This window comes from Corvus cornix, chromosome 28 (genome assembly GCF_000738735.6).
Source record: "Corvus cornix cornix isolate S_Up_H32 chromosome 28, ASM73873v5, whole genome shotgun sequence".
Lineage (NCBI taxonomy): Eukaryota > Metazoa > Chordata > Aves > Passeriformes > Corvidae > Corvus > Corvus cornix.
The window spans coordinates 978,453-999,952 of NC_046356.1; the positions used below are offsets into that span (position 1 = coordinate 978,453).

Here is a 21,500-nt window from a genome sequence, read left to right on the forward strand (position 1 = left end):
CCCCACTCTCCTCATTACAGGGACCCCAGTAATGATGGAAACCAGTGGCTATTGCACTGGTGGTGCTCTGACACCTCTGGGTGTCCTCACTGCCCACAGGTGCCACTGCCTGGGCCCCCACTGCCCATGGGTGCTGCTCTCCAGGGGTGCCCCTGTCTGTAGCTCCCCGTTTTCCACAGCCCCCAACTGCTCGCGTGTCCCCACAGCCCTGGATCCCTGCTGTTCCCGCTCGCCTGAGTGGCCTGGCCAGCCCTGCAGGGGCAGAATGAAACCGTGGTGACCGGGTGCCACACGGAGAGTGGGTGCAGCTGGGCACAGAGTGACAACGGGGTGCCCAAGTGAGGTGAGGGATGATGAGCATGGAGAAGGGTTTGGGTTGGGAGGGACCTCAAAGCCCATCCAGTGCCACCCCTGCCATGGGCAGGGACACCTTCCACTGCCCCAGGATACTCCAAGCCCCAATGTCCAGCCTGGCCTTGGCCACTGCCAGGGATCCAGGGGCAGCCCCAGCTGCTCTGGGCACCCTGTGCCAGGGCCTGCCCACCCTCCCAGGAACAATTCCTGCCCAAGATCCCACCCAGCCCTGCCCTCTGGCACTGGGAAGCCATTCCCTGGCTCCTGGCCCTCCATGCCTTGTCCCCAGTCCCTCTGCAGCTCTCCTGGAGCCCCTTTAGGCCCTGCAAGGGGCTCGGAGCTCTCCCTGGAGCCTTCTCCTCTCCAGGTGAGCACCCCCAGCTCTCCCAGCCTGGCTCCAGAGCAGAGGGGCTCCAGCCCTGGGGGCAGCTCCGTGGCCTCCTCTGGAGTGGCTCCAGCAGCTCCCCGTGCTCCTGATGTTGTTCCCCAGGGCTGGGGCAGCTCTGCAGGTGGGGTCTCAGCTGAGCGGGGCAGAGGGGCAGAATCCCCCCTCCCCTGCTGCCCACGCTGGGGGCTCAGCCCAGGGCACCAGTGGATTTTGGGACTGGGACCTGTCCAGCAGCACCACAGTGCCTGGAACAGGAGCTTTTCTGTGGGGACAAGGAGAAGGGCAGACCCAGAGCAGGGTCACCCAGCCTGGGCAGGGACAGATCCACCTGTGGGAGGTGGCAGATGTCCCCGTTGGTTCCTGCTCTGGCCCCCAGGCTGGCACCTGTTCTTCTCCCTGGGCCCAAGGACATGGGAACGGGTACCAAGAGGCTCCAGGCAGGGAGACACTGTGGGTAGCACAAGAATTCATATATAGTAAAAAGTCTTTATTAAGAAGGCTTTGAAGTCAAAAAATAAAACTCTTGATACAATTTTCATAACCGTCAAGTCAGCTCAGCAAATATATAATCAGTACTTTAGCCATGTAAGGTTAAAGGTCCGTTATTTTCTTTTTAAAATAAAATATATTTTAGTTTTTAAAATTTATTCAATAAAGTACATATTTTCCTATAAATTCCCTACATATACATAAAGAGGTAAAAAATAAAAAACAAATAAAAAAAAGAAAGAAAACAAAACAAAAAAAAACCAAAACAAAAAAATAAAACCCCCAAACCAACCACAAAATAAAATGGAGATAGAAATCTGTCTGGTTTTTGTGACGTGGTGTGTTAACTGTGCCCCCTCCATCTTGTCCTCCTGACCTCACATCACACATTTTTGGGCAGTTTTCACATTGGCAAAATACAAGATAGACCTGCATTACAAAAAAAAAAAAAAAATATATATATTTATAGAACCACTGAGAATCATCCAAAAAAATAACTACATACAAAAAGAACCACAAAAAAAAAAATTATTACAATAATAATAGAATGATTTTAAAAAAATAAAAGACAACCCTTGCGTGTCCTAAAATAAAAAGTGCAACCGGACCTTTTCTTTCTGGTTATTTCAGTTTGCAAACAAGAATACTGGTATTTGGGAAGGACTGGTGGAGAACAGCCGGGCTCCCTCCCCAGCCCCACAGCCAGGTGAAGAGTTAAAGCTATTCTGTAAACATCGGAGTTTCCTCCTTGCAGAATTCACGCCCCTCTTTCCTCATCCTCATCCTCGTCTTCTTCTTCGGCCCCTTCGCCCCCACCCTCCCGACCCCCCGGATTCGGCCTCCCCCCGCCCCCGCCGTGCCCTCTGCGCCTCTCCAGCTCCTCGCTGCCACCTCTCCCCCCTCCCCGCCCCGTGCGCCCATCGGATCTGGTATTAAATAAAAAGCTCGATTTAAACAGTTTGAAGTCCTTAAAACGCCGTGGTGTTGGGGTGGAGGAGGGGGGGGCCGCCGGGCGAGCCCCCGGGCTAGGAGAAGATGTGGATGGCTTGGGTGGCGGGCACGTGGCACGCGGGGCACTGCGGCTGCGCCCGGCCGCAGATGCGCAGGGCACACTCCATGCAGAACAGGTTGTGACCGCAGGGCACCAGCGCGGCCATCACCTCGCTCTCCAGGCACACCATGCACTCCCGGGAGCTCTTGCGGTGCCCATCCGAGCTGCTGGAGTCGGTGGGCGAGCCCGAGGCGGCCGAGATGCTGCCGGGCAGCGAGGAGGAGGAGGAGTAGCCGGTGCTGTTGGAGAAGGAGGAGAGTGAGCCCTGGGCGGGCAGCCAGGCCAGGGCGCCGGCGGGGTCGCTGGGGATGCGCCGCGCCGAGGGGTGCTCCAGCCCCGCCGCCCCGCTCTCGGGCAGGGTGGGCGAGTGGCGCGGCGTGGCCGGGCCGCTGTTGCGTCTCTGCGAGCTGTTGATGGAGGAGCAGCTGCTGAAGGCTTGCAGGGGGTTGCCCGAGCGCTCGAAGGGCGACCAGATGGTGGTGGTGGGCGTGGTGAGGTCGAGGGCCAAGAAGTCGAAGCCGAAGTCGCACTCGTCGGAGCCCAGCGGGGCCGGGGGCTCGCTGAAGGTGCTGTAGGGGCTGGTGGGGCTGGCGGCCGCCACGCGCCCGCTGTAGAAGGACTCGGTGGAGCCGCTGCCCAGGGAGCTGAGGCTGTCGTTGCGCAGCGTGGCCGAGGGGCGCTGGGCAGGGTGGGGGGCCTTGGCCCACGGGGCGGCCGCGCTGCCCTGCAGGTCGAGGCAGACGTCGGTGCCGTTGGAGTGGAAGTCGTTGTCGGCGTTGACGTCGATGAAGGAGCCTGTCCGCATGGTGATGTGCGCCTCGATCTCCTCGCGCGCCCGGTCCACGTTCTCGGGCATCCCCGTCACCTCGAACACGGGCTCCTTGTCCCGGCTGGGCGTCACGATGTAGGTGTGCGTCTGCTGCTGGATGCGCTTGATGGTGGCGCCCTTGGGCCCCACCACCAGCCCCACCACGCGGTAGGGGACCCTCACCTGGATGGTGGTCTGGCCCGGCAGGTTGGGGGGCCCCTGCAGGGCCCCTGTCAGCCCGTTGACCTTGTTGCGCGTGGCCCGGATCATGGAGAAGTGCTCGGCGGCTGACAGGATCTCCCGCTTGGCCATCTCCACGTCCTCCTTCCTCCCGGTGACGATGAACACGGGCTCCTCGCCCCTGACTGGGGTCTTGATGTACGTGTTGGTCTTGGCACGCAGGGCTTTGATTTTGCAGCCTGCAGGGCAACGAGAAGGGGGGAAAATGACACATCAACGCTGAGATCTCACAGTGACCCTCTGCTCACCCAGGATGGGGACACAAAGGACCAGCAGGAACCAGCAGGCCCCTTTGGCTCTGCACCTGCAGCATGGACACCCTTGGAGAGAGGAGTCCCTCCTGCCTCTGAGGCAGATGGGGCTCATGGCTCCGTGCTGGGGGGCTGCCCTGGCTTCTCCTGGCTCCTGGCACTGCTCTGACTCTCAGGGGTTGAGGATCAGCAGGATGCAGCCAGAGGGCTGGGACAGGCATGGGCAGAGGTGCCAGGGCAGGCAGCCAGAGGGGCCACTGAGTGGGTGAGAAGCTGGATTCACTCCAGAGGTGTTCAAGGAGGTACAAGGAAAAAAAGACGTCAAGATGGAAAGGAAGGAAAAGGCTGCTTGTATCCTGCAGGTGCACTGACACCCCTGAGCCAGCAGCTGAACCTGAGCAACAGCCCTGGAATGCACAGGCAGGGGGCACAGCCACCCACCCCCTCCCCTCCTTGTCCCCAGGGAGGGATCCCCAGTGCCTGGGCTGAGGCAGGGGTGCTCCTGGGGCAGGGGTGCTCCCAGGACAGGGGTGCTCCCAGGACAGGGGTGCTCCCGGGGCTCCTGCTCTCCCTGTTCTGCAAAGTCCTGCTTCCCCCGCAGGAGGAACGTGATTCAGCAGGCAGAGCATGGCCGGATGTGGGATTGCAGGATGGTGCTGCCAGCTCTGCCTTCGCCCCGTACAGCCCCAGGCACGGCCCCGGGCACGGCCCTGCCGGGCTCCGGCTGCAGGTCCTGGCAGCATCATCCAGACGAAGGCTCCCGCTCTCCTCCGGGGCTGCAAAAGGCCCCAAGTCTCCTCCAGGGTCACTTTGCTCGGCTCCACTGAGGAGCAGTCTGTGGCTGCCAGCCCAGCCCCACTCCCTGCACCCCCAGCCCTAATTGCATCCACTCTTCATTAAGTCCCTGCGAACCAGGCACAATGCGACCGGAGCTCACCGGCCACTGGCACACAGCAGGGAGTGACCCCCGCCTGTCCCCTCCCACCCCTGAGCTTTGCAGGGCATCCAACACAAAGCTGGGGGCCAGCAGGGATGGAGGGTGCTCGCTCGGAGCCCTGAGCCTGTCCCTGTCCCTGGCAAATGCTGCTGCAGATCCCTGTGGATAAACAGCTCGACTCCTCCGGGCACAGCCAAGCAGCTGCCAGTGCCTGGTTGGCTCCTCTGTGAACGGCTCAGGGCACTCCTTCCCCTCCTCCTCCTCTTCCCAGACGCTCCCTGAGGAAGGGCAGGGCTGCTCTTCCAGCTGTGAGGCTGGGGAAGGAGCGGCCTAGAAGGCTGAAGGGCCTCAGCACATGAAAGATGTGGAGCTGCTGGAGCCACTCCAGAGGAGGCCACGGAGATGCCCCAAGGGCTGGAGCCCCTCTGGAGCCAGGCTGGGAGAGCTGCGGGTGCTCACCTGGAGAGGAGAAGGCTCCAGGGAGAGCTCCGAGCCCCTTGCAGGGCCTAAAGGGGCTCCAGGAGAGCTGCAGAGGGACTGGGGACAAGGCATGGAGGGCCAGGAGCCAGGGAATGGCTTCCCAGTGCCAGAGGGCAGGGCTGGATGGGATCTTGGGCAGGAATTGTTCCCTGGGAGGGTGGGGATATTGGGTTTCTGTAGCCAGGTGTCGGTAGCAGGGAGGTTACAGGGGTGGCTTCTGTGAGCAGCTGCCAGAAGCTTCCCCCACGTCTGGCAGAGCCAATTCCAGCCGGCTGCGGGATGGAGCCGGCACTGGCCAAGGCCCAGCCCAGCAGAGACGGTAGAGACGCCTCAGGATCAGGGATTTAAGAAGGAAAAAAGGTGTTGTGCAGCTGTCCTTGGGTCTAGAGAAGAGCAGGGTTAGAACATGTGAGAGGAGCAGCTCTGCAGACAGCCAGGGCAGGGCAGGAGGAGGGGCAGGAGCTGCTCCAGGCGCCCGAGCTGAGATTCCCTGCAGGGAAAACCATGGTGAAGGCTGTGGAAGTCCACAGGGGTGCAGAGAGGCACCTGCAGCCCCAGGAGGAGCCCACACTGGAGCAGGGGCATGCCCAATGAAGGCTGTGACCCTGAGGGAAGCCTGAGCTGGAGCAGGGTCCTGGCAGGGAGCTGCAGACCCATGGAGAGAGGAGCCCACGCTGCAGCAGGTTTGCTGGAAGGACTTGTGACACTGGGACCCAGGCTGGGACAGTGTGTGGAGAACTGGGTCCCGTGGGAGGGACCCCACACTGGGGCAGGGGAAGGGCTCCAGCAGCAGGAACAACGTGGGATGAACTGACTGTGATCCCCATTCCCATCTCCCTGTGCTGCTGGAGGGAAGAGGGAGAGCCCAGGAAGGAGGGAGGGGTAAGGGGAAGGTATTTTTAAGATTTATTTTACTTCTCACGGTCTTGCTCTGATTTTGTTAATAATAAATTCAATTAGTATCTCCAAGTTGAGTCTGTTTTGCCCCTGACAACATTGGGTGAGGGATCTCTCCCTGCCCTCATCTCAACCCATGAACCCTTTGCTGTATTTTCTCTCCCCTGACCACTTGTGGAGGGCAGTGATGGAGCAGCCTTGGTAGGTGCCTGGAACCAGCCAGAGTCACAGTGAAACAGGGTGCCCAGAGCAGCTGTGGCTGCCCCTGGATCCCTGGCAGTGCCCAAGGCCAGGCTGGGGCTTTGGAGCTGCCTGGGACAGTGGAAGGTGTCCCTGCCCATGGCAGGGGTGGGACTGGATTAGCTTTAATACCCCCTGCAACCCAAACCATTCTGGGATTCTGTGACTCAGCCAGGGCTGGAATGGCACAAGAAGTTGAGCCAGCTCTGTCCCAAGCAGGTAAATCAATCCAGGCTCTGCAGCAGCACCCGGAGAGCAGAGGGAGAACAGGAGCTGTGCTGTGCTTACACCTCGTGGATGACCAGAAGTGAAAAACTTCAGTCAGTGAGCAGCAGGAGCTGCCCTGGCTGCCACAGCCAGGCTCTTCAGCACCACTGACCCCTGGCAGGTGGATTTATGGCTGGGGCACATGGTAAAGCAACAGCCCAGGGACTGGGGCAGGGCAGAACCATCAAATGTGACATTTACTGAAGCCATTATCAGGTGCCAGCTCCTTCAGGGCTGTCCTGGGAGAGGCACCTGCACCTCCCAAATTCCCCTCCCAGATTTATCCTGGTACCTGCTGTAAGATCTGCCCGTGCTCCAGCGCCTGGCAAACCAGGACAAGCCAAGGGCAGTGGGAAGAGGCTCTGCTGGTGCCTCCCATGGGCACCAGCCTCATGCCCAAGGTCCCAAATTCATCCTTTGCAGCATCAGAGAATCCTGGAATATCCTGAGTTAGAAGGGACCCTCAGGGATCATCAGTGCAGCCCCTGGCCCTGCCCAGACACCCCAACAACCCCAGCCTGGGCATCCCTGAGAGCGCTGTCCAAACGCTCCTGCAGCTCTGGCAGCCTCGGGGCCAGGCCCATTCCCTGGGGAGCCTGGGCAGTGCCCAGCAGCCTCGGGGGGAAGAACCTTTCCCTGACATCCATCCCAACCCTTATCAAGTGGCAATTTCAGGATGCAAAGGCACTGGCAGCTCCAGGAGCTGCACACAGGAGCTGCTCAGGAGCCACATCCCACGGGGGACATGGCCCAGTGAGGCTCTTCCTCACCCCACTCCCTCACACCAGCAGCACCCAAATGATGCCACGGCAGCACCACAGAGAGGAAGAGTTTGTCTGGCTGCTCCCATGAGCTCTTCACAGGGACAAAGGCAGAAACCTTGGATAAAAATCAAAGGGTGCCTGGCTTGGCCAGTTCCACCCTCCTCAAACCAGCAGTGCAGGAAAAATGCCCCCAACCCGTGGCTGCTGGATGATGCCAGGGCCATGGATGGCACCAAACACAGCCGGGGTGGGAGCTGGTTTTCCCAGGGGAGGGGTAGGAGAAGAGGATGGCAGATCTGGGAGGATGGGGATGTGGGGTCACCCCCTGCCTGTCCCAGAACCACACCAGGAAACACTGGGAAGGGAGGCAGTGGCCAGGGAAGCCACAGCCTGAGGCCATGTGCTGGCACCAGCACCAGGAACTCTGCCTGCGAGGAGCCTCCAGCACCGGGACACAGCAGGGCACCAATCTGTCCTGCCCTGTCCCCAGGCCTGAACTCCTCCTGAGACACCCCTTGGCCACAGGGACTCCCGGGCAAAGGTCCCAAAGCCTGGAGTGGGCAGGAGGGGCAGGAGGGGCAGGAGGGGCAGGATGAGCAGCCTCCCCAGGCTGGGATCCAGGGAGTGTTGAACCCCGCCCGGCACAGTGAGCAGTGGCTCCGGGACACCGGGAACTGGTGGCAGACACAACCTCACAGCAGGACACTGCTGTCCCCCAGCACACCTGCACCCCCCGAGGCGGCTGAGCCAGGGCTGCCCCTGCCCGTGCTCGGGAGGGGGGATGGCACCTCGTGGCTGAGCCCCCAAGAGACACAGGAACTTGAAGTGCAAACTGGTGGTTTAACCAGCAACTGCAACTGGGGGAGTCATGGAATGGTTTGGTTTGGAAGGGACCTTAGTGTTGATCTTGTGCCACCCCTGCCATGGGCAGGGACACCTCCCACTGTCCCAGGATACTCCAAGCCCCAATGTCCAGCCTGGCCTTGGGCACTGCCAGGGATCCAGGGGCAGCCCCAGCTGCTCTGGGCACCCTGTGCCAGGGCCTGCCCACCCTCCCAGGGAACAATTCCTGCCCAAGATCCCATCCAGCCCTGCCCTCTGGCACTGGGAAGCCATTCCCTGGGTCCTGGCCCTCCATGCCTTGTCCCCAGTCCCTCTGCAGCTCTCCTGGAGCCCCTTTAGGCCCTGCAAGGGGCTCGGAGCTCTCCCTGGAGCCTTCTCCTCTCCAGGTGAGCACCCCCAGCTCTCCCAGCCTGGCTCCAGAGCAGAGGGGCTCCAGCCCTTGGGGCATCTCCGTGGCCTCCTCTGGAGTGGCTCCAGCAGCTCCACATCTTTCCTGTGCTCAGAATGACCCAGACCAGTACAAGCCATTTCAGATGAGTCCCTGCAAACCTCCACCCCAGCATGCTGTGACACCATCCTGGACGGCCACATCCCTGTGAAGCTGCTGCAGGATCAGGGTCAGGCTGGAGGGGGCTGTGGAAAGGACCTGGAGCTGCCTGGCAGTGCCGCCGAGCCCCCAGCCCAGGCAGTGCCAGACCTCAGCCCAGCAGCACCAGGTGGCACCCACACATTCCCCCAGCCAAGGGCTGCTGCACAGCACCAAAGGCAACAGAGCAGAACAAAGTGCCTGACTTTGCTGCAAGTCCCCACCACAGCAGCTTTAATGATCCAAATAAAAACACCCCAAAACCAGGGGCAGGATGGAGGGGACAGACCCAGGGATGCTTCAGCCCCAACAGCCCTTTTGAACACCAGAGCCCGAGAGCGGCTCAGCTGCTGTGTTACAGCTCTCTGGTGGAGCTCTGAGTCCCTGTGGGCACAAACTCATCCACGCTCAGCTGCCAGCAAATCCCTGCGTTCCAGAGGTCTCACCCCACCCCCCAAATCACAGCCCCCTCGTGCCACCACACGCAGCTCTGCCTGCAGGGACAGCCCCGATGGGGGGTGAGCAGGACACTCCTCCCAAACCTTCTGTCCCAACTGCACACCCTCCTCTTTCACCCTCTCCCCATCCCACATGGCTCCCGTGACACTCCACTCTGCAAAACTGCCCTGCCTGCACCCATCCCACCTGGCCTGGGATGGGACATTGGCAGCTTCTGACAAGGAACAGAATCCCAGGGGGTTCTCCCCGGGTAATGTGGTGATGGAGGCAGCACCCCAGAAAAGGCAGCTGCTCTCCCTGAACATCCTCACTTGGCATCACCAAAGAAAACTTGGCCCTCTGCGAGAAGCCCCAGACAGATCAGGGCTGAGACCACTGCAAGAGCCCTTGAAAACCAGCACAACACTGGGAGAGAGGGCTGGGAAGATCCTCTGTGCTCCAAAAACCACGCTGGAGGTGACGAATCCTGCGCAGCTCATCCACGCCCTGATCCTGGCACGGCCCAGGCAGCCTCTGCTCCCACATCAGGTGCCTCCTGCACACAAGGACAGAGCCAGCTCATCCCCTTGCCCAGACCACATCTCTGCTTGCCCGAGGAGGTCTGTGCTGGCAGTGCCCAGCTCTGAGCTGGTAAAACCCAAAAAGCACCAGCAGAGCTTTTCTGGAGGAGCCTCTGGTGGCACCACGCAGGAGGATGGTTCTGTCCCAGACTTGGGAACCCGCTGGTGCCTCACCCCTGGAGTGCTCTAGCCATGGCTCTTCGTCTTCCCCAGCTCTGCAGCATCTCCTGGCCTCTGACCCAGAGTTCTGGAGCTCCCGGTCCTCTTTGCTACCGGGAAATGGCACAAGATGGGCCCGGACTGGGGCCAGGCGTGGAGGAGAAAATGCTGCACCTCCATCACAGCTCCTCTCCCTCGTGCTGAGCGCTCCCTCCCAGCTCTGCACACACGAACGAGCTCATCCCTCACCCTGCTGCGGGAAGCCAGCACAGCACACTTTGGCTTCTTCTCCAGACACTGGGAAGAGCGGGGCAGGGAGGCTGGGCTCTTCTCCTCGGGACACAGTGTGCAGCCAGTGCCAGCTCTCAGACGTACAGGCAGATCCTGCAGCAACCAGACCCATCTGTGTGACCAAGCTCAGGAGTTCCCAGCTCTGCTACAACCCAGCTGGGAGGAGGCAGCCAGGAGGATGTGCCAGGTGCCTCCAAGGACGTGGCACCGTGGGCAGGAGACAACAGAGCAGCAACCCAGGGCTCTGAAATGAGAGGACTCCTTGCACCCCTGTGATCCATGGCAAGGTTACAGGTGCCCAGGCTGGCCCAGAGAGGCCCACGGTCACCCTGTGCATCCTCCCAGCACTGGAATGCCAGCCATCCTCTAGCAGCGAGAAGTGCCATGTGCCATCCTTCCCAGGATCTCCCCTTCGAGCATCCCAGCATCTTCTATAAACAGCAACTTTCCTTTTGTAGAGCTGTGACAGTCCCTGAGTGTCACAGATGGGGAGAGGAGCTGTGGCTCCATCCCATGGGAGGCACCTGGTGTGGGAGGGCAGAGCAGACGCTGCTGGGACAGCAGGAATCCACACCAGCACAGCGCCCACGTGCCAGAGCCAGGGCAGCTCCAACACCTGCCCCCTGCTTCTGCTGATTCCCGTTATCCCCATGGCTCTCGCTGCTGGATGGCAAGAGGAGCCCACGCCGCTGCAATCGGTGCCCACAGCACCTTTTGGAGATGGTCCCTCCCACGGCAGGAGTCATGACTGGGCTTGCAGGCGAAGGCACGGCCAGGGAATCCCGCCGGGCCACGCAGCCGTGTGGGAGAGGAGCCACAGATCCCGGCTGCAAGAGGAGCCACGGATGCCAGTGGGCAGATGCTGCTCTGTGGTGTCACCAATGCCAATCTGGACATGGGGTCATGACAAACACTCCTCCAGCTCAGGCAAGAAAATACCAATTTGCTTTAGAGAACAAAGATTTACCTGATGGGCTGCTGCTGCTCTTTGTGAAAGGGTGAAATTAGGGGATCTGGAGGAGAGAAACTGAAGAAAAGGAGAAGTAGGAGAAGTTGTGTCCAGCTGCCTGTGTCCCACCTCAGCCTGCATAGGACAGGACATCTGTGTGCTGGTCCTGGCTGCCAGGACCTCCCTGGTCCCCACTTGCCACAGCAGCTGGGTCTGGGCAAAGCAGGGCGGGTCCCAAAGTGCCCCAGGAGCCGCTCCTCAGCACACGGTGTGTGGGGAGAGATCCTGAGCCTTGCCCCACCTCCAGCCCCTTCCAGGGCACTTGAGGTGCACATCTTCATCCCCTCCTGTGTTCCAGGCATGGCGGCACCACAAACTTCTGCTCCCTGGGTCACGGCCAGGCCGGGCAGTGAGGGAAAGACAAGAGCGACAGGGACATGGTCTGGGTGACCCAACCCAGCCCTGCAGTGTCACCAGCAGGGCACATTTGGTCACCACGATGATGATGGTCCAGCCAAACACCACAAGGCTCAGCTCTACAGCCAGACCCCCGCTGCCACGGGGCTGCCAAAACTGAGGGAGACTCGCAGGGGGGATCTGGGAACCAGAAGGACCCGGGAGGCAGCACAGGGTGAGTGAGAAGGGCTCTGCTGGGTGTGAGCCCTGGGGAACAACCTTGGTATTGCCCCTGCTCAGGCTACACCTGAGCATCCTTGGTGTAATCCAGCGGCCAGTGGCACTGGAGAGCAGCTGGAGCACAAACACACTGCTGCCAGCCCCGTGCTGCCCAACCATCCCACCCCACCGTGTGATCGAGGGTGCTGAGTGCCCCTCCTCACCAAAAATCCAGTGCAAGGCCACCACGCTGCATCCCAGCAGGCCAAGACCAGGAGAGGGGCAGGACACACAAGAGGAAACCCCTGGAGAGGGCTGTTCCTGCCCACGGGCTGGGGCTGCAGCACGGAGCTCCAGCTCACAGCCGGCCCCAGGTCACCTCCAACCCCACACGGTGCCCCCCAAGCACCCCTCCTCAAGCTGGTGTAATAATTTTTGCAAAAGTTTCACGAGCCCGTGGAGCTCAGCGAGCAGCCAAACTCCGCCAAGGTGCTTGGGCAGGTACCTGGCTGTGCACCCAACTCCTCGGGGCGCGGGAGGTGCAGCACCGGGGTCTCACCACACCGAAACGCCCAGGGAAAGGCACCGACCGGCAGCTCCCGGGCCAACGCAGCCATTCCCCCGGCCTCCTCCCCTGGCAGAACCAGGGCTTCTCAGCAGAGCCCAGCCCCCGGCACAGGTTCGGTTTCACGCTGCCGGAGCCCGTGGCTCCGCAGAGCCCGGCGGCGAGGCCACCAAATCCAGGTCTCCATCCAGCCCGGGAGGAAGAGGAGGAGAATCCTCGGGAGCAGGGCGCGGTGCCACGCTCCGCTCCTCCGGCTCTGCCCCGCCGCCCGCCCGGCCCGGCGGGGTCCGGCAGCCCGGGGGGACCCCCGGCCGGGGCGGTGGGACCGGAGAGGGGTGCTCGGAAAGTTGGGAGGCCGGGAAGCGGGGCCGGCTGGGAGGCGGCGCAGGCCAATGGGAAGCGCCGAGCATGATGTCACCGCGCTCATCACAGCATGGCTCTGGCTAACAAAGAGAACAATGAGGCTGCCCAGTTCCCCGCTTCCCCCCTGGAAAAAAAGCCCCCCGACCCCCGGCTCGCAGCCCCCCGGACAGGGAGGGGTGGGAGCCGCGGGGCGAGGGCACGGCTGGGGTGCCAGACCCCACAAGGGCAAAACACCCCGGAGGTCACGCTCCCTGCGAGGGGATTCCTGCCGGGATCCCTGCGGGCAGCAGCTCCTTTCCTTTTCCTTAATTCCTCCGCCCTGGGGTCTTTTCTTTTTGATTTTTTAAGGTGAAAGTTTGGTTTATTTGGTATGTCCTGGAGACAAAGCCCACTCCAGGCACACCCACCCGGCGAGGGCTGGGGCGTCCTTTTGTGACAGCTGGGTGCGAGGGGCTCCTCGGCCGCCTGCGGAGCTCCGGCCACCTACAAACGAGCGCGTTAATGACCATTTATATCGGATTTATCAGTAGGATTTGTAAACGAAGTCTGAGATAAGGGGCACCGTTTACACGCCGGGTCTGAGATAGGGAGCTGGAGGGGAGGGGGCAGAGGCACAACTACAATGAAACCAAAGCTCTCGCCTCGCTCCGTGCCCTGGCAGCTCCCATGGACTCGCGTGGCTCCCGGGAACTCTCCGTGGGCACCCGGCGTGATCCCACCCGGGCCGATGGAGTTTAATTGCTATTTCCAGGCAGTTCGGTGGGACTAGCACGGAGCGCAGCTCCCGGGACCCGCGGCCGACTTTCGGGGCCGTGGGATCTGCCGCCGTTAAGTTTCCGCCTCCGCACGGAGACAAAGCGCCGAAATTGCCCCGAATCGCGGGGTCCGGCGCGAGGGAAAGGGGGGTCGCCGTGTCCCGCCGGGTCCCCACGCCGCGTTACCTTGCCGCCCCACGATCTCGGCGACGTGCTCGGAGCTGGGCACGGGCACGCACTCGGTCATGTTCACGCTCTTCTTCCTGCTCGCCGGCGGCTCGGGCAGCAGCGCGGGCGGCCCCAGCGGCGGGGCCAGGCTGCCGAAGGCGCCCGCGGCCGGGGCGGGGGCCGGCACCGGGGAGCCGCCGCCGCCGCCGCCGCCGCGCTCCCGCTCCCTTAGGCCGCCCGGCCCCGCGCCCCCCGCCGGCTCCTCCGCGCCCTCCAGCCCCAGCAGCGAGAGCTGGTCCAGGGCGAACCTGAGCGCGGCGGCTTCGCCCTGCGCCGGCGGCCCCTCCCGCTCCCGGCCGGGCTCGGGCTCCGGCGGCGGGTCCCTGCCCGGCGGGCGGCGGCGGGCTGAGCAGGGTGAGGCAGCGCGGCGGGCCGCGGGCCGGCTGCCCGGGCTCGGGCTGGTACATGGAGCCGGGCATGGCGCGGAGCGGGCGCGGAGCGCAGCGGGCCGGGGCCGGGGCGGTGCCGCTGCCCGGGGCCGCCGCCGCCGCCTCCCTGCGCCCCCCGCCCCGCCCGGCGATGGGCCGGGCCGCGCCCGCCGCGCGCATGCGCGCCACGGCCCCGCCCACAGGGCCGGCCCCTCCCCGCCGAAGCCCCCGCCCACCGGGCCACGCCCTTGGGGCCCCGCCCTCCCCGCGGAGCCGCGACCCCCGGCCCGCCCCAGCCCGGGGGCTCCGAGCGTTTGGGGGGGTCTGAGCATCCCGGGGGGGGTCCGAGTGTGGGGTAAGGGGGCCCTGAGTATCGCAGGGGGATGGGAGGGGTCCGAGCATCGGAGCGGCGTTCTGAGCACCCCCCGGGGAGCTGCGAACCTCCCGGAGGGTTCCGAGCATCCCCGGAAGGGTTTCCTAAAATTGCAGGGGGTACTGAGCATCCCAGAGGCACTCCGGCATCGCAGATGGTTGTGAGCATCGAGAGGTTCTGAGCATCCGAAGGGGACCCCGACCACCGAGGGGGGGCTATCGAACATCCCGAGGGGTTCGAGCATCCCCGGGGGCCACGAGCATCTCCGGCGCACGGCACCGTCACCCTCCCCCCATCCGCAGCTCAGACACGACTGCTCCCATCGCGGAGCCGGGGCTGAGCTGCCTGGAAAACGCCGCCGAAACCGAGGGAGGCGGGAGGCAACCGGCTCGGAGGGGACAGCCCGGCAGTGCCACCGCCCCTCGGCAGAAAGGACCGAGCAGGTCAGTGGGTACCGCTCGGCCCCGCAGGGAGCGGAGCCGCCAGCGCCGCAGCAGCGGCAGCGCCCCCCGGTACCGGGCAGCCGCTCCCTCCGCCCCTTCTGCGCACTCGGGGACAGAGCTGTGGCACAGCCCCGCTCCGCGACCGCTGGATTCCTCCTTCTCCCCGAGTTACTAAACTTAAGAAAACATAAAATCGCCGTCTTTTCCCCCACCATTTCCCCTTGGATGTTGCGCTTCTGTTTCACAGGGTTATTGCACAGAGTCCCGGAGCACTTTGGGGTGGAAGGCACCGTCCGGTTCCAGCCCCGTTTTGCCGTTCACGCTCAGCAGCAGCAGCGTCACCTGGTTGTGCCTGACAGAGCCACAAACACCTCGGCAGCCTGGATGCGCCGAGACCAGGGCTCCCACTCCCCTTCCACATCACACCACCACAGCAGGGCCCTGCTGCCATGGATGTCCCCCCCACGGCTCACTGCCAAGCTGCTGCCTCCAAACCCTTTGTCTCAGCTGGGCCACGGCTTTACAGGGCCCTTCCACAGCCAGGACTTGCACTCCTTCCCTAGAAAAACACAGAGCAATTCCCAGCTCACGCACCTGCCCAGACATTCCCATTCCACAGCTCTACACTCAAGTTTAATTTTCTCCATTTACACATAATTGTCTTTCCCAATCACTGTCTTTGGGATTAATTCAACCATTTGTCTTGGGATTGTTTTTAATTGCAAGAACCATCAGTGTCTGGGCTAGAAACCCCCCCTTCAATCCACCCACTCTGTTCCCATTTCAGATCCCAGGAAACGTTAACTCCTGCTGCTCCATGGCCCCAAAACAAGGCACATGGGCTGGCCCTGTGCTTCCAAGCTTTGCCCTTCAGCTGGTGACTCTTCTACGGACAGAGACTTTCACATTCTGATACTTTGAAAAAGAAACCTGAAACTTCTGTGGGATCTTTCCAGCAAGGCAACAGCCACCAGGAACTGTCTCCTTAATTCTTTCCCCTCCTTTTCACCTGACAACTAAACCCAGCGTCTTCCAGCTGCTAAAAAGTTTAATGAAAACAGTTAACAAGCTGCTTCTCCTCCTGATTTGCCTCTTCTTCCTCTCCTCCTGCTTTCTCTCCAGAGGACTCAGCTGTGAACTCCCACCAGCCCTTTCCTTCTGTCTGGTTGCTGCAGAGAAAGCTGGAGCAACTTCTGTTTTCTCCCCAAACAGCTCAATTTCACAGAGATGTGTCCATATCCATCCCAGTTCCTGTGCTTACACACATCCAACAGCATCAGCTCAGCTCTGGGAATCCTCCCACTACAGACCTGCCTTCTCCATGCCATGAGCTGTTCAGAGAGCTGCCAGGCTCCAGGATTATTGCATGGAATCCTTGAATATCCCAGCTTGGAAGGGACCCTCAGGGATGATCCAGTGCAGCCCCTGGCCCTGCACAGACACCCCAACAACCCCAGCCTGGGCATCCCTGAGAGCGCTGTCCAAACGCTCCTGCAGCTCTGGCAGCCTCGGGGCCGGGCCCATTCCCTGGGGAGCCTGGGCAGTGCCCAGCAGCCTCGGGGGGAAGAACCTTTCCCTGACATCCATGCCCAGCCCTGACACAGCTCCAGCCAATTTTGGCATGAGGGTTTGCACCCACTGAGGAGAGAAGCTTCTCTTCCAGGGAAAGACACAGGAAATCCAGGTCTGATCTTGAGACATCCCCCCCTTTGCCCCTCCACTTCCCAGAATATTTAACATAGTAAGTTGAAACAAAATAGTGGGGTTTCCATAACTTGAGACAGAAGAGTACAACCCCTCCTCTCTAAGCTCCTTCTGTTTCCAGATAATGGAGGAAACTCAGGCATGCCTGACACCAGCTCTGGCAACCTCGAGCAATACAAGAGGAGTGCACTTGTGCCTGAACGGCTCCTTAGGGATGTCCTTGCTGCAGCTCCAACACTAAACACACTCCTGGCCACCGCAGGCCACCACATCACCAGCTCTGATGTGTGATTTATGTGGGCTTTCCAAGTCCCCTCGGGAGCTGCACTCCCAACACTGCCATTTTTGTCTCTCTGTGCTTTCTCAGTCCTTTTGGGAAATTTCTACGTCAAGTCCAACAACACCCAGGGAAACTGCCAGTTGTTATTTTAAGCACTTTGGCAAACCTGGTTTGTAGATGTTGTGCCTCTGATCTGTTCCATTTTCAGCAGAACTAGCTCACACTTTCTTCTGAGAGTCTTAATTCCAGGCATGACACCAAGTGGCCTTTGGGGTTTTTTTAACCTGAGCAATTAGCAGTTCTTAAAGAGACTTGTGTCTCTCATTAACAGAGGAAATGAGTCTACAAACCAGGGAAGTTGTTCAGCACAACTCTATTTCATTATCAAAACATGACCATGCAGAAGAACCAACTTTGCTAAACCCAGAGAAGGCACTTGCTTGCTGCTTCCAAGCCCATCTGTCCAGGTGCTTTCCCCATGTCCCAGCATTCCCAGCTGTTTATACTGCCTGTAATCATTTATGTCTGACCATTAAAGCCATGGCTGCCCCATCCCTGGCAGTGTCCAAGGCCAGGCTGGACGGGGCTTGGAGCAACCTGGGCTAGTGGAAGGTGCCCCTGCCCATGGCAGGGGGTGGAATGGGATGGGCTTTAAGGTCCTTTCCAACCCAAACCAGTCTGGGATTCTGTAATCTACAGAAGATGTCCCCAAAAAGAACAACACAATTCCATGTACAGACAGGGAATTACAGAACTAAAGCACAACAGGTGTCACAGCTCATTCAGGTGTCTCCTACATGGAGAAACAGCAGCAGAGGTTCAGCAGAGCATCAGTGCCACCACAGATCCGTGAGCCCAACTCCCCCAGGAACAACTCTGCAATTGCTGCTGATTCCAGGTCAAGTGTGCAGTGGCAGAAGTGGCAAGATCCAAGCTGGAATATTTGTTCTGCAATAGAGACCAACCTTTGTAGATCAACCCCTAAAGATGGGATTAGTGCACACAGACAGGGTAACCCTCCTGCTCACCCACCAAAAACCCCCACAGTTCACATAGAATTATCCCAGACTGATTGGGGTTGGAAGGGATGGTAAAGCCCATCCAGTGCCACCCCTGCCATGGGCAGGGACACCTCCCACTGTCCCAGGCTGCTCCAAGCCCCAGTGTCCAGCCTGGCCTTGGCCACTGCCAGGGATCCAGGGGCAGCCCCAGCTGCTCTGGGCACCCTGGGCCAGGGCCTGCCCACCCTCCCAGGGAACAATTCCTGCCCAAGATCCCATCCAGCCCTGCCCTCTGGCACTGGGAAGCCATTCCCTGGGTCCTGGCCCTCTGTGCCTTGTCCCCAGTCCCTCTGCAGCTCTCCTGGAGCCCCTTTAGGCCCTGCAAGGGGCTCGGAGCTCTCCCTGGAGCCTTCTCCTCTCCAGGTGAGCACCCCCAGCTCTCCCAGCCTGGCTCCAGAGCAGAGGGGCTCCAGCCCTTGGGGCATCTCCGTGGCCTCCTCTGGAGTGGCTCCAGCAGCTCCCCGTGCTCCTGATGTTGTTCCCCAGGGCTGGGGCAGCTCTGCAGGTGGGGTCTCAGCTGAGCGGGGCAGAGGGGCAGAATCCCCCCTCCCCTGCTGCCCACGCTGGGGCTCAGCCCAGCACAGGGGGGGTTTCTGGGGTCAGTGCCCATGGCCGGGGCAGGTTGAGCCTCTCACCCACCAACACCCCCAAGTCCTTCTCCCCAGGGCTGCTCTCTGTATTTTAACATTTGCCTAAATCACGGCACATTAGCCAAATTCTATAAAATTACATCCAAAGTGTAGAGGGAAAAATACTTTTAAAGAACGATTGTAGCTGCTCTCCTCCTCTTTAGGAGGTCAATCTCTACTTTCTGCAGCTCTCCAAGCCATGCAAATACCATGCAGAAAGCACAGGCTTGGAGCACAGCACAGAAGAGGTGCTGCAGCTCCGAGCAGAACCACAAAAAAGCCCTTACTCTGTGTGGGAAGGCTTAAGGGAATATTTCAGCACATCAGGAGCTGAATCACTGCATGTGGGTGGAGCCAGACGGATTGACAAGATCTGGAACTTGAAAGATGACCTCAGCCTGAGATCAATCATCCCACAAAGTCGCTGACTGAGGGAACAGCATATGGGGACAGCTCAAGGTGATGAGGCTCAATGTCACCGTGATGTGCCACAGCTGCAGTAGAGGCACAAGCTCCAACTGAGGTCACCAAAGCCTGGCCCACTGTGATCCCTCAGGCCGAGCAGCCTTTCCTCTGTTCCTCTTGGCATCCCCATCACAGCACCTTCAGAGATTCCCTCCCTACAGCAGGACATGAAAGAGGCACCTTGGGGGAAGCCATTAGCAAAGGGCTCTTTTTCATGCATTAGATGAATGAAGAATTGAGCTGTCAGGTAATGACTTTGGAGTTGTGGAGAAGCCAACTTGATGGAAAGCTAAGAATTAATTGCAGATCAGACAAAAGCATGAAATAATAAAAGCTGGTACACCACACTTTCAGGTTTTACAGCCCTTCAGATCACTAAACCCCACCAAATGTGCCCAGGAGGCTAATCCAGGACATGGAACCGCACTCATCTTGCAAACAAAAACATGCAGGAACTTTTTAGGATTCACCTTTTTCCAAAAGCTCAAGCTTGGGGGATTCTGCCCCACCTGGAGCACTGTGTCCAGCTCTGAGCCCCCAACATCAGGAGGGCCTGGGGCTGCTGGAGCCACTCCAGAGGCGGCCACGGAGATGCCCCAAGGGCTGGAGCCCCTCTGCTCTGGAGCCAGGCTGGGAGAGCTGCGGGTGCTCACCTGGAGAGGAGAAGGCTCCAGGGAGAGCTCCGAGCCCCTTGCAGGGCCTAAAGGGGCTCCAGGAGAGCTGCAGAGGGACTGGGGACAAGGCATGGAGGGCCAGGAGCCAGGGAATGGCTTCCCAGTGCCAGAGGGCAGGCTGGATGGGATCTTGGGCAGGAATTGTTCCCTGGGAGGGTGGGCAGGCCCTGGCCCAGGGTGCCCAGAGCAGCTGGGGCTGCCCCTGGATCCCTGGCAGTGCCCAAGGCCAGGCTGGACATTGGGGCTTGGAGCAGCCTGGGGCAGTGGGAGGTGTCCCTGCCCATGGCAGGGGTGGCCCTGGATGGGCTTTGAGGTCCCTCCCAACCCAAACCATTCTGGGATTCTATTCATTTGTATAAGCAAATGAAACCCGATTCCTACAGTGAAGCTTTTCTGAATTTTGCCACTGAAGCCAAACCACTTCAGGTCACTCATTGCCCAAATCCGTGCAGTCTCCAACTACTGCCATTTGTGACTCTGCGAGGTAAGAAAAACCCACTCAGAGATTTATTTAATGAATTGACCAAAAGCTTTCCCATTGGAGGTCAGTATTATTCCTTACTAGTAGTTAGTGTTGTTAGTTAGTCAGCAGCAATTACGGGTATTGGTAAGAAATTAGCAATAGTAAATGGGATTGCTAAGCAATGCCCTGACAATTCCAAGTGCATTTGGTGGGTCATTCTGGAGTTCAAAACGTTTTTCTCTCCCCACCCTCCCAAATGTTCTGTCACTGTAAATACCATGTAGCACACACTGTTCTGTGCTGTTCTCTCCTACACTCCAGCTACTCACGGGATCAGCCTGGGGAGGAGGGGGAGAAAGGTTTTTCCTCATTAATTCAAGTTGATCCCTGCTAATCTGAGAACAAATCCAAGTTTTTAGCTCACTACAGCCCATAGAGGACATTATTTTCTGTGCTGCAGAATTAGGACACCACCTTCCCGTGTCTGTGTTTCATTAAAGCAGGGAGGTAAAATAGGCAACACCGGGAACCTCAACCGACCCCAAAGTCTGGAGCAGCTCCAGGGGATGCAGAAATTCCTGTTCCAAGTGACAACAGCTAGGAATATGCATTTTATGTGATAGGGAAGAAGTGGTATTATCCAAGTATTTGCATGGGCATCTGGACTCTTGGAGATTGTTCTCATGGACATAATCCCAATTAACTAGGATTTCCTGACTGGAGAGTTATTACCAAAAATACTACTTTTTCTTCATTAAACATTCTCCTGCCTCCTCCCCCTTTAAACACATTATCCCACGCTCTTTCCAAGGACCAGGAGTATCAGTCCAGACAGAATGGTCCCTCCTTAAAGCAAGACAAAAGCACATGACTCAGGAGTCCTTCCAGGCGTCCTGCTTCATTCATATCCCAGAGTATTTAGAAGGGATACTGGGAAGGAATTCTTGGTTGTGAGGGTGGGCAGGCCCTGGCCCAGGGTGCCCAGAGCAGCTGGGGCTGCCCCTGGATCCCTGGCAGTGTCCAAGGCCAGGCTGGACATTGGGGCTTGGAGCAGCCTGGGACAGTGGGAGGTGTCCCTGCCCATGGCAGGGGTGGGATGGGATGAGCTTTAAGGTCCTTTCCAACCCAAACTCTCAGCCATGACATCAGAGCCCCCGAGGCAGGGTTTAACATGCCTGCATTCCCAGAGTCCAGCCATGGCATCCCCGACTGTCTTCCCTTCCTGATGTGCTCAGTTTACAAGCAACACAACTCCTCCCTTTCCTTGCTCAACAGCCAGTTCAGCAAGTTCAATTTCAGATGTGAATCGAGCCAACTTTTCCTGGGCAGAACCACCTCCAAGAGCTCTGCTGGCCAAATCCAGACTGCACCAATATCCATTCCAATTCATCCTATGGCTTGCACAAAATTTCATCCAGCTAGAATTCAGTAAAAATAACACTCCCCAAACAGCAGGAAAATGACATTCCCTTTAAATCTTTAAGTTTTGTAAAACAAAGTG

General features: G+C 59.5%; 1 protein-coding gene across 1 annotated transcript; it reads right to left on the minus strand.

Moving 5' to 3' along the window:
• Positions 1–2,095: 2,095 nt before the first annotated feature.
• On the minus strand, positions 2,096–13,982 carry MEX3D (mex-3 RNA binding family member D). Its single transcript, XM_039565960.1, is given in 4 exon segments — positions 2,096–3,509; positions 13,498–13,652; positions 13,698–13,871; positions 13,873–13,982. Coding segments are annotated over 4 exon segments (1,668 nt in total). The 5' UTR covers positions 13,959–13,982; the 3' UTR covers positions 2,096–2,256.
• Between the last annotated feature and the right edge of the window lie 7,518 nt (positions 13,983–21,500).